Source organism: Balaenoptera musculus, chromosome 20 (genome assembly GCF_009873245.2).
Source record: "Balaenoptera musculus isolate JJ_BM4_2016_0621 chromosome 20, mBalMus1.pri.v3, whole genome shotgun sequence".
NCBI classification, from domain to species: Eukaryota; Metazoa; Chordata; class Mammalia; order Artiodactyla; family Balaenopteridae; genus Balaenoptera; species Balaenoptera musculus.
The window spans coordinates 18,350,364-18,361,872 of NC_045804.1; the positions used below are offsets into that span (position 1 = coordinate 18,350,364).

At 45.5% G+C, this 11,509-nt stretch overlaps 1 protein-coding gene across 1 annotated transcript; it reads left to right on the plus strand.

Annotated features, from left to right (window-relative positions):
• The first annotated feature begins 339 nt into the window (after nt 1–339).
• Nucleotides 340–10,528, plus strand: PSMB3 (proteasome 20S subunit beta 3). Its single transcript, XM_036835776.1, has 6 exons — nt 340–419; nt 742–926; nt 3,046–3,153; nt 6,975–7,152; nt 9,383–9,477; nt 10,408–10,528. The coding sequence occupies exons 1-6, from the start codon at nt 417–419 to the stop codon at nt 10,454–10,456; spliced, it is 618 nt and encodes a 205-aa protein (XP_036691671.1). The 5' UTR covers nt 340–416; the 3' UTR covers nt 10,457–10,528.
• Nucleotides 10,529–11,509: the final 981 nt, after the last annotated feature.

The window sequence follows — 11,509 nt, forward strand, 5'->3', positions numbered from 1 at the left end:
CTTCATGAGTAATATGCCCGACCCACACAGCGTGCTCTTAACCAACCCCGTGGCCCTTCACTGGAGCCAAAAGCCCTTATCTCGGGTTTCACTAGCCCACGTGGGCGCAGGTTCCGGCCGGCGTCTCCTGCGCCCAGAGACTGAGTCCACCGCTATACCAGCGTGCACCGCGACGCCGGGCTCTTCCGCACTGAGAGTGACTTTTCACTTTGCGCTTTCCTCACCTTGGTTTTGGCTTCTCAACCAAACTCCTGTCTGATGACTGACAAAGATGCACAGCCAATAGGAAGCCAAAATGTTCCGGAAGGGTCGGCCTCCCAGCCAATAGACAGAAAGCAGCGAGAGTGGTTGCGCAGTGAGCCCCATAGCCGGTTTGCTGGAATTGTGGCTATTGGAGGTCCTAATACGCCGCAATCATGGTGAGGTGGGGAGCAAGGAGAAGGGACACGGGGTAGGGATTGAGGAATGGGGAGGGGTGTCATGGGGAGTTGGGGAGGCGGAGAGGCCTGGTGGTCGATTGAAGGAAGCGGCTCCAGTTTGAAGGGGGAGCGGACCGCGGTGAGGACCGAGGCAGGGAATGGGGCTCCTCGCAGCCTCACAGCGCTAATCTCAGAGCTGGAGTTAAGGGCATCCAGGCGCCTCCAGAGTGGAGAACGATGCGTACAGGAGCCTCCGAATCAGGGGCTGCGCCGGGCCGCGTTTGGCCCCTCGCGCTGAGCCCTTCCGCTCTGTCTGCTTCAGTCTATTATGTCCTATAACGGAGGGGCCGTCATGGCCATGAAGGGGAAGAACTGTGTGGCCATCGCTGCCGACAGGCGCTTCGGGATCCAGGCCCAGATGGTGACCACGGACTTCCAGAAGATCTTTCCCATGGGCGACCGACTGTACATCGGCCTGGCCGGGCTCGCCACCGACGTACAGACAGTGTAAGTGTCGGGGGTCCCCGCCTACACCCAGGCTTCTTCTTGGACCATTCTTGCCTAGCGGCTTGAGTGGCGTGGGTGTTAGTCATCTACTAAACAACATCAATGAATCTGAGCCTTTGCCGAACACCGTAAGCAATAGAGTGGTGTCCTAACCAGCTTAGCAGCATTTACTCTGTGCCAGACACTGTGGAAAGCACCTTACATCCATGGACTTTAATCCTCTTAACCACGTTACCATGTTGTTGTCCCATTTTGCAGATGAGGAAACTGAGGGTCATAGAGAGTGTTTTGCCCAAGATGTAAGCTAATGAATGACCCCCAGGATCCCAATCTCTGAGGCCAAAGCCCATGCTCAGCCCCTAAAGAACTTCAGGTCTAGTTGGGAGAAAAGGCAGGCATACAGAAAGATAACTAACCCATAATGAGCTGGTGCATATTAACTGCTAGAGTAGTTACCTAGTTGACAGTGGTTCTCTGAGAGAAGGGAGAGTCTGGGAGATGAAATAGGTGGCTCTTGTGATGGTCCGGGTGTGAAGGTTGTGGTTCTGATGGGGTGGTGAGGTGGGAAAGGAAAGGAAGGCATTTCTGAGAGTTGTTGCTGACCAACCTTAGTGGCTACTTGGATATTGTGAGGCCAAAGAGTTAACCATTGAAGTCGGGGTTCGTGTCTTTTTTATTTGTTATTAGTATCTATTCTAGTACTTGGCATGTAGGCACTCCAGAAGTGTTTTAAAGATGATTTCTGTTTTGAGCATGTTGACTGAGATATAGGAATTGGGAAGACTGGTTTTAGGGGAAAGGTGATGACTTTGATTTTGATACCAATTTTAAAGGGACAAGGCAAGCCAAGTAGAAACATCTTCTGAGCAGTTGGGGTCTTGAGATTATATCTCAGGGCTGGATAGACATTGGTGATCTGTTAAATCTATGGGAACAGATTCTGGAGAGACAAAATATACAGAGGGAAAAAATAAGCTGCAGCTCCAGAGCTGAACTGTATATTCAGCAGTTGGGGAAGAAGAGAGGCCAGTGGAAAAGAGGGTCAGCGTTTCAAGAGGGAAGATGTGGTCACAGGTGGCCTAAGGAGCAGCAGTTCCTAGACTTTGTTCTGAGAAGGTTGATAGTTCACTAAGGTGGGTGGGAGCTTGTCAGAAAATTTTCTCTCTCATTTCCCTGAAACCTCTCTAAAGTCTCAAGAACAATATATTTTGGAAATTCTTCCTGAAATCTAACCCAACCAGCCCTTTTTTTCCATTGTTGGTGGAATCAGAGAACGATAGCTTAGCATTCCTGTCAGTACGAAGGCCCCCATCAGCCTTCCTCTCTCCGGTCACTGCTGTTCCCTTCACACTATTTCCTTCTCTTCAGGAGCCTCTTCTCACCGAGTTTGCATGTTTGTGGGCAGTAATTGCTAACTTCACTGGGCCTCAGTTTCCTCACCTGTATGATGAAGCTTAGGTCGTGTCTAAGGCTCTTTGTTCTGGTGTCCTGTTACTCATTGCTCTGCTTGCAGCATGTGTGTCACTGGTCTGTTCCCTGCAGGGCCTATCCCTGGGCTCTGAGATGGGACTGGAGGAGGTGTGGCCTACTTTCTTAGGCGCCTTTCAGTCCCTTAGTGCAGCAGCTGCTGCTTATTCACACCCATACATTATCTCACAAAATAAGGTGACTTATTTTGTCCCTATCTTAGGGATGGAAAAATTGAGTGGTAAGATGAAGGCTTAGCCCAGGTCAGCTCTCTCAGTCCACTGCTCTTTCTACTGTAAGCTGCCATCACTATGTCTGCAGGCAGACTCCTGCCCAGAGTGTACTGTATAAACTATTCCTCAAAAAAGGGGGGGGAGAATCCACTTCTTAACTCCCCTTTTCTCACCCTAAAAAAAAAGTATGAGAAAAAAGGTTAGCAGAGTGGCATGTTTATGGGTAGAAGTGTTGGACAAGACTGAAAAGCGGATGTGAGGCTGGACTTCTGGTACGAAAATCACTGGCAGATGGGGAGGAGTCTCTTGGCAGGGGCTGGGATTGTGTGTCTCCTTAGGCACCTCCTGACCTCCATGAGGCGGACACCAGGGGACATTCAGCAATGACTTACTAACTAACTTTTCTCCTTTTACCACAGTGCCCAGCGCCTCAAGTTCCGGCTGAACCTGTATGAGCTGAAGGAAGGTCGGCAGATCAAGCCTTACACTCTCATGAGCATGGTGGCCAACCTCTTGTATGAGAAACGGTGAGTAGAAATGTAGCCTGGGACACGGGGAATGCAGAAACCTTTGATTGGGCAAGTAGTGTGGAGGGGGCACCCAGGAAGGAGATTCCTCCTCGTTGACTCATTTCTTATTTGCTGGATAGTATCCTTATTTTCTGGGTCTTTTCTGTGGACCTAACAACCAAATAGGAAAGAAAGGGCTACTTCAGAAGAAGGCAGGGAATGCAAACAGCAAGTGAAGTTGCTCTCAGGAAACAAAATTAACGCTACCAAAGTGTGCCCTGGCGTCTCCCAGCCGGGAGCCACCCTTACCCAAGAGCTTATTCTGTTGTCATTAGATGCTCTGGAATACACGGAACCTAGGAATTGGGTATGTTAACTTTTAACATTTGAGGACTTTATGATGAGAAAAGAAGGGGCCCCTAACTGTAGAATTCAGTGCAGAAGCTGGGATGAAATTGAAGGGAGAACCCTGTGGGTACTTTCCCCACCCACCTCTGGGCAGAACTGGGTGGCAAATGGGAATGTAAATTGATACAGCCACTATGGAGAACAGTATGGAGGTTCCTTAAAAAACTAAAAATAAAACTACCATATGAGCCAGCAATCCCACTCCTGGGCATATATGTGGAGAAAACCATAATTCAAAAGATACATGCACCCCAGTGTTCACTGCAGCGCTATTTACAACAGCCAGGATATGGAAGTAACCTAAATGTCCATCAACAGAGGAATGGATAAAGAAGATGTGGTACATATATAAAATGGAATATTATTCAGCCATAAGAAGGAACAAAACTGTGCGATTTGCAGAGACGTGGATGGACCTAGAGACTGTCACACAGAGTGAAGTAAGTCAGAAAGAGAAAAAGAAATATCGTATATTAAAGCATATATGTGGAATCTAGAAAAATAGTACAGATGAACCTATTTGTAGGGCAGAAATAGAGACACAGACGTAGAGAGGGGTGGGATGAATTGGGAGATTGGGATTGACATATATACACTACTATGTATAAAATAGATAACTAATGAGAACCTACTGTATAGCACAGGGAACTCTACTTAATGCTCTGTGGTGACCTAAATGGGAAGGAAGTCCAAAAAGGAGGGGATATATGTATACATATAGCTGATTCATTTCATTGTACAGCAGAAACTAATACAGCATTGTAAAGCAACTATACTCCAATAAGAAATTTTAAAAATGGCCATTTAAAAAAAAAAAGACTGGGTGGCAAGAAGACAGGTTAAGCTTTTTTTCTGTCCTTTTTTTTTTTAACTTTTTATTTTGAAATAATTTTAGACTTTATAGAAAAGTTGCAAAAGTACTCTTTAGCTTTCAGAACTAAGTTTTTGCCATTTCCATACCTGGAGCAATATTATTGTCTTTTTACTATTAAAAAATAAACAAAACAAATGGTTACCTTTTTTTTAGGTTTATGTTAATATCTTCAGCTATGAATTGTCTGCCATATGTAGTAACCATGTTTATCAATATCCCAAATTGAGAAAGGCTTAACAAAAGATTTTTTAAAACTGGTTCATGGGGGTAGGGGGAGAGGTCTTTAGTTTTCTTTTTTTTTTTTTAATTTAGGTGTAATTGATTTACAATATTAGTTTCAGATATAGGGAGGAAGTCTTACAAAGTTGTACAGATTAACTCACATTTAGGTATATATTTAATGGCTCATGTTTACTCATAGCAAAAATACAGGACATTGAGGCTGACCTGGAAAATTCTAGATTCTTAGCTACTGTAACCAGGAGCTTTCTCTACAAGCCCAACTGAAATAATTGATTTTCCAGCAGGATAGGCTAATGCAGTGATTTGCAAAATTGAGCCATGTACAGACCCTTTTTAAAGTAAATAACTTCTCATGGACCCCAGAGAATCCATCCAAGCACCTCTGTGAAACACTGCCAGCAAAAAGTAAACACTGACCTTTAGGTGGTACCGTGATATCAACATGACTGGAAGTACAAACGCAGGCCCTGAGACATGTTGTATTTAGTTTTAAGGTTGTTACCCAGATAGTACAGGACATTCTTATATTAACTTTGTTTTCGGTTTATTGAGAGGAAAATACAAAATTTAAGATTTGTTAGAGAAATTTGATACCAAGGGATCTGTTTGAGAAATGCCAGATCAAAGCACGCTACTCCAACCTCTTCTTCCACCTTACAATTACTATTTTTTTTATTTAGAATTAGTTTTTTTTTTTTTTAACATATTTATTGGAGTATAATTGCTTTACAATGGTGTGTTAGTTTCTGCTTTATAAAAAAGTGAATCAGGGCTTCCCTGGTGGCGCAGTGGTTGAGGGTCTGCCTGCCAATGCAGGGGACACGGGTTCGAGCCCTGGTCTGGGAAGATCCCACATGCCGCGGAGCAACTAGGCCCGTGAGCCACAACTGCTGAGCCTGCGCTCTGGAGCTTGTGCTCCGCAACAAGAGAGGCCGCGACAGTGAGAGGCCCGCGCACCGCGATGAAGAGTGGCCCCCACTTGCCACAACTTGAGAAAGCCCACGCACAGAAACGAAGACCCAACACAGCCAAAAATAAATAAATAAATAATTAAAAAAAAAAAAAAGTGAATCAGTTATACATATACATATATCCCCATATCTCCAGAATTAGTTTTTACAGAGTTGTAACTTAAGATCATGCCAATAGAAATTACTGAGAGCTGATATAAGACATGGAAAATGTCTGTTTACTTACTGTTTCTATTGAGGATAGTGGCCATTACTTTTTGAGTGTTTTCTGTTTTTTCTATCTAAATATCCCTAAGATTGATTCTTCTCAAAGCTCAGGGTCTAGAACAAGTTTCTGATAAGCTGTTATTTCCTAATGGCAAACAATGAAAATAACCCAGCTCACTGAGTATCCTTCTTTGCTTTGCCTGCTGGGAGACTCAGAACAAAACTTTGTGTTTCGTCTGAGTGTCTTGTATTCTTGATTTTGGGGTTGGTTTTTTTTTTTAGTTGGTGCATAGGAAGAACTTTTTTTTTTTTAATTAATTGAAGTATAGTTGATTTACAATGTTGTGTTTCTGGTACAGCAAAGTGATTCAGTTATACATATATATACATATTGTTTTTCATATTCTTTTCCATTATGGTTTATTATAGGATATTGAATATAGTTCCCTGTGCTATATAGTAGGGCCTTGTTTATCTATTTTATATATAGTAGTGTGTATCTGCTAATCCTAAACTCTTAATTTATCCCTCCCCACTCCCTTTCCCCTTTGGTAACCATAAGTTTGTTTTCTATGTCTGTGAGTCTGTTTCTGTTTCATAAATAAGTTCATTTGTGTCATATTTTAGATTCCACATAAGTGATATCATATGGTATTTGTCTTTCTTTTTCTGACTTACTTCACTTAGTATGATAATCTCTAGGTCCATCCATGTTGCTGCAAATGGCATTATGTTTTAGCGGTTTGGTTTTATTTTTCAGTGTTTTTTCTACAAACTGCTTCAAATCCTTTTTTGAAAGCAGTAAAGGTATAGGTGTATAAATAGAAGATTGAATGGTGATAGGACTTGGATGAGGATAGGGAGAGTAGATTAAAAAAAAAAAACAACAACAGAATTCCCAAAGAAAGGAAGAGGAAGAGAGGGTCAGGGTGAGGAGGATATGAAGGTAAGTGTCAGAGAAAAGAAGAAAAAGTCTTAGAGCATTGCTAGATGCCAGGAGAGGGGGAAAGGGGATTGTCCCAAATGCTCCCTCCACTTTCCTCCCTGGGTCTGGGCCGGGGCCTTGTCTGAACAGGCCTGAACAGGAAAGTGAATGTTCTTGAGCTCCTTTCTCTCTCTGCTCCTGGCCCCCACAGGTTTGGGCCCTACTACACTGAGCCGGTCATTGCTGGATTGGACCCGAAGACCTTTAAGCCCTTCATTTGCTCTCTAGACCTTATCGGCTGCCCCATGGTGACTGATGACTTTGTAGTCAGTGGTACCTGCACTGAACAAATGTACGGGATGTGCGAGTCCCTCTGGGAGCCCAACATGGTGAGTTGGTGGCATGGAGCGGGGCTGGGTTCTGAGGTGCCCACCCCTTGGCCATCAGGGGAAAATGTGTTTCCCTGGCAGGTAATGGGAAGAATGGTGCAGGTAGGAGAGAAAGCCACAGCTGCTGAGCCTTGGAAGGGTGTCTAGAAACTCCATCTGCCAGGGCCTTGGCTCCCAGGGAGAGCACCTTCCATGAAGAGACCTCAGTCAGATATTTGCTACAACAACAAATAATTCCCCACGTTGGGTTTACAGGGTTCTCATATCCATTCATTGAACACACATTTAACAAGGTGTAGGGTTAGGGGCAGCTCAGAAGAATGGGCTGTGGAGTCAGGTTGTCTGGGTTGGAAACCCAGATCCACCTACCATCTCATTAGTTATGTTCTGGGTAAGTCACTTTACTTCTCTGTGCCTCCACTTCCTTAGCTGTAAAATGGGGATAATAATAGAATCTATCTTATGAATCTTTCTCACTCATATCTTATGAGTGGTGGTGTGAGGAAATCACCTGGGAAGACTGGAACAGTACCTGACAGGGTTGGCTGTTGTGCCAGCTCTGCCAGGCTCCGGGGAAACCAGATAGTCTGTCTTCAAGGGCTTATTGCGGTCTAATGAAACAAGACAGACCCACAAATACCTGTTGAAATGAAGTTTGCCAGGAAGAGGAGGAAAGAAAGGGCCTGGTTGGCAGAAGGAATAGCCTGTGCAAAGGTCAGAAGTACAGGAGGGGCCCAGTGGTTTTAGTGACTGGAGAGAGCTTGCTGTGGCTGCTGGAGTGTGGGCAGAATGTGGGGCGAGAGGAAGGAGGAGAGTGAAATCAGGATGAGACTTGGAAATTCCTTGGATGCCATGCCAAGCAGTTGGAACTTTTTTTTTTTTTTTGAATTTTTGAATTTTATTTTTTATACAGCAGGTTCTTATTAGTTATCCATTTTATACATATTAGTGTATACATGTCAATCCCAATCTCCCAGTTCATCCACCACCACCACCCCCCTGCCATCTTCCCCCCTTGGTGCCATACATTTGTTCTCTGCATCTGTGTCTCTATTTCTGCCCTGCAAACTGATTCATCCGTACCATTTTTCTAGGTTACACATATATGCGTTATTATACGATATTTGTTTTTCTCTTTCTGACTTCACTCTGTATGACAGTCTCTAGATCCATCCACGTCTCTACAAATGACCCAGTTTCGTTCCTTTTTATGGCTGAGTAATATTCCATTGTATATATGTACCACATCTTCTTTATCCATTCGTCTGTCGATGGGCATTTAGGTTGCTTCCATGACCTACCTGGCTATTGTAAATAGTGCTGCAATGAACATTGGGGTGCATGTGTCTTTTTGAATTATTGTTTTCTCTGGGTACATGCCCAGTAGTGGGATTGCTGGGGCGTATGGTAGTTCTATTTTTAGTTTTTTAAGGAACCTCCATACTGTTCTCCATAGCGGCTGTATCCATTTACCTTCCCACCAACAGTGCAAGAGGGTTCCCTTTTCTCCACACCCTCTCCAGCATTTGTTGTTTGTAGATTTTCTGCTGATGCCCATTCTAACTGGTGAGAGGTGATACCTCATTGGAACTTTTTCTTTTGACATGGTGTCAAAGGCAGTTAAGAGACCTGAGGAACCAGAGGCCTGCAGGTCGGTGTGGCACTGAGGTCCTGAGCAAAGAGAGTAGCAGTGGGGGAGCGGGGCAGCCAGAGTCTAGAGTACTTGGTCATTTAAAACAGAAGTGAGGGAGGTGGCGATGCTGAGGACATTTGAGTTTTCTAGCTAAGCCAACCAAGATAGAGGAGGTAGTGGATGCAACAGGTTTGGGGGGAAATGGGTTCATGGTTGGACAGGTTGAGTTGTGCAGTACCTCTGAGCCATCCAGGAGGAGAGTCCATGAGACAGCTGGTAAAGCACATAGGAGCCACGGGGATTCTTCCCCCATTTTACAGAAGAGGAATTGAGGCTTAGCGAAGGGACATTGACTTGCTCAAGGTCACACTGCTGATTAGTGGAGGAAGTGCAGGGCTTGAACTATATCTTATGTAACCTTGCTGCCTTCTGAGAAGGAGCTGAGGGGGCTTCTCGCATCCAGGGAACCATCCCTCACTCCAGACACGGGAGGGGCCAGAGCTGGGCACCTTGAGCCTAGAGAAGAGAGAGTTAAGGAGCCAGACCAAGTGAGGGTCCAAGGCTCTGGGGATTGAAAGGTTTCTGCTCTGTCGGCAGGATCCAGAACACCTGTTTGAAACCATCTCACAAGCCATGCTGAACGCTGTGGACAGGGATGCAGTGTCAGGCATGGGAGTCATTGTCTACATCGTGTAAGTGTGCACTGGGAGAAGTGTGGAAGCTTTGCAGACACGTGCCTCTCCCCTCCTGCACAAACGCCCCATCTTCCCAGCCCCCTAGCCAGGTGTGAAATAAGAAAGGCGCTTGCAGCAGGCCCGGGATAGCAGAAATCCACGCTTCCTAAGGGTGGCAGCTAAGGTGGGAGCCTACCCAGACTCCCCTGGCCTCTGTCCAGTGAGGCTCCATGTCCCCGGGTCTCCTCCCCTTGCTCACAATAGACATTTCTTTCCTTCCTGAACACTGTCCCCAAAGTCTCAGGGACCTTTGTGGGGATGAGCCACAGCAGAGCTACTGCAGATTGATCAGAATAAATCCTGGGTGGCTCCTCTCCTCTCCCAGCTCACACCAGCACGGAACCCACAACTGTGTGGTGTACTGAGCCCTGGGAACGTTTTCCAACCCCCCAGCCAGATGCCTGACTGCCACCCTCTTTCCCTCTTACTTGTTTGGGGTTGTCACCAGGAACCTGGTATCCTCCCAACAGCTTTAATTGGGAACCTCCCAGAACAAGCATTTGGACGCTTTTGTTATGGGGTAACCTGCTTAATTACCGTGAAAAACAGGTTGGGGCTAATACAGAGAATTTACCACCCCAAGGATCTTTTCCCTTCACTGGAGTGAGACACCTCACACCTCCGTCCTAAGTTACTTGTTCTCTAGGCCTGGGGAGCTCCTTCCCTGCTTTGGAGCGCTTCACGCTCCAGCCCTGAATCATCCCAACTCTTGACGGCTCCACCTATGGAAATTTCTCCATTCTCCCCTTCCTCACCACAGGCCAGGAAAACAAGCTAACATTAGTGTAACATGGGCAAAACAGTTAACCCCGGAGTTAGGACAGCTGTTCTAGTTTGTTCTGCAGTCTAGAATGGGTGTAGATGTTCTGTGACTTTCTCCCTCTGCAGTGAGAAGGACAAAATCACCACGAGGACACTGAAGGCCCGAATGGACTAACTCTGTTCTTCCCAGAGCCCACTGTTTTTTTTTCTTTTTTTTTTTGTTTTTTAAATAAAAGATTTTCTTTCACTCCTGCTTGTCTTTGAGTGTTTTACCACAGATCTCTGTCCCCACTTGGGCAGTTACAAATAGCTACTCGGGGTATAGCTCAGCCCTCAGGTTTTCTTGACTTGCAGCGTGCTCCACTGGCCCACCAGTGGGGATAGTATCTACAAATCACTTGTTGGGTACCTGCTATGTGCTCGGCCCTGCACAAAGTGCTTTACACATTCTAGAATTTAATCATCATATTGACTCAAGGTAATATACATTAATTATCCTTGTTTAATGACAGTTCAATAACTTGCCCAGGGCCACTTTGTGGTAGGGCAAAGATGTCAACCCATGTTCCATTTGACTCCAAAGCCTAGCGTCATTTTTACTCAACTCTTGGAAAGCCCTTAAATCTTCTTTGTTTCAGGTAGAAATTTGGCCAAGTATCCATAAGTAATATCCTTGCACATCAGTGTTTCTTTTTTGTGTGTGTGTGTTTTTTTTATTTTTTATTTTTGGGTGCGTTGGGTTTTTGTTGTGGTGCACAGGCTTCTCATTGCGGTGGCTTCTCTTGTTGCGGAGCACGGGCTCTAGGTGCGCAGGCTTCAGTAGTTGTGGCACACAGGCTCGGTAGTTGTGATACAGGCTCGGTAGTTGTGGCTCACGGGCTCTAGAGCACAGGCTCAGTAGTTGTGGCGCACGGGCTTAGTTGCTCCGTGGCATGTGGGATCTTCCCAGACCAGGGCTCGAACCCGTGTCCCCTGCATTGGCAGGTGGATTCTTAACCACTGCGCCACCAGGGGAGTCCCCACATCAGTGTTTCTTAACCTTGGCTGCATATTAGTCACCTAGGGAGCTTCTAAAACACAGGTATTTTGATCCCATCCCTGATTTATTTGGCCTTTTAAAGGGGCCTGGGCACCTCTTTTTTCAAAAAGTTCCCCAAATGATTCCAGCTTGCAACCTGTAGCAGATGCCCTAATAAGCAAGTAGTTCCTAAACTTTAGCCTCCATTAG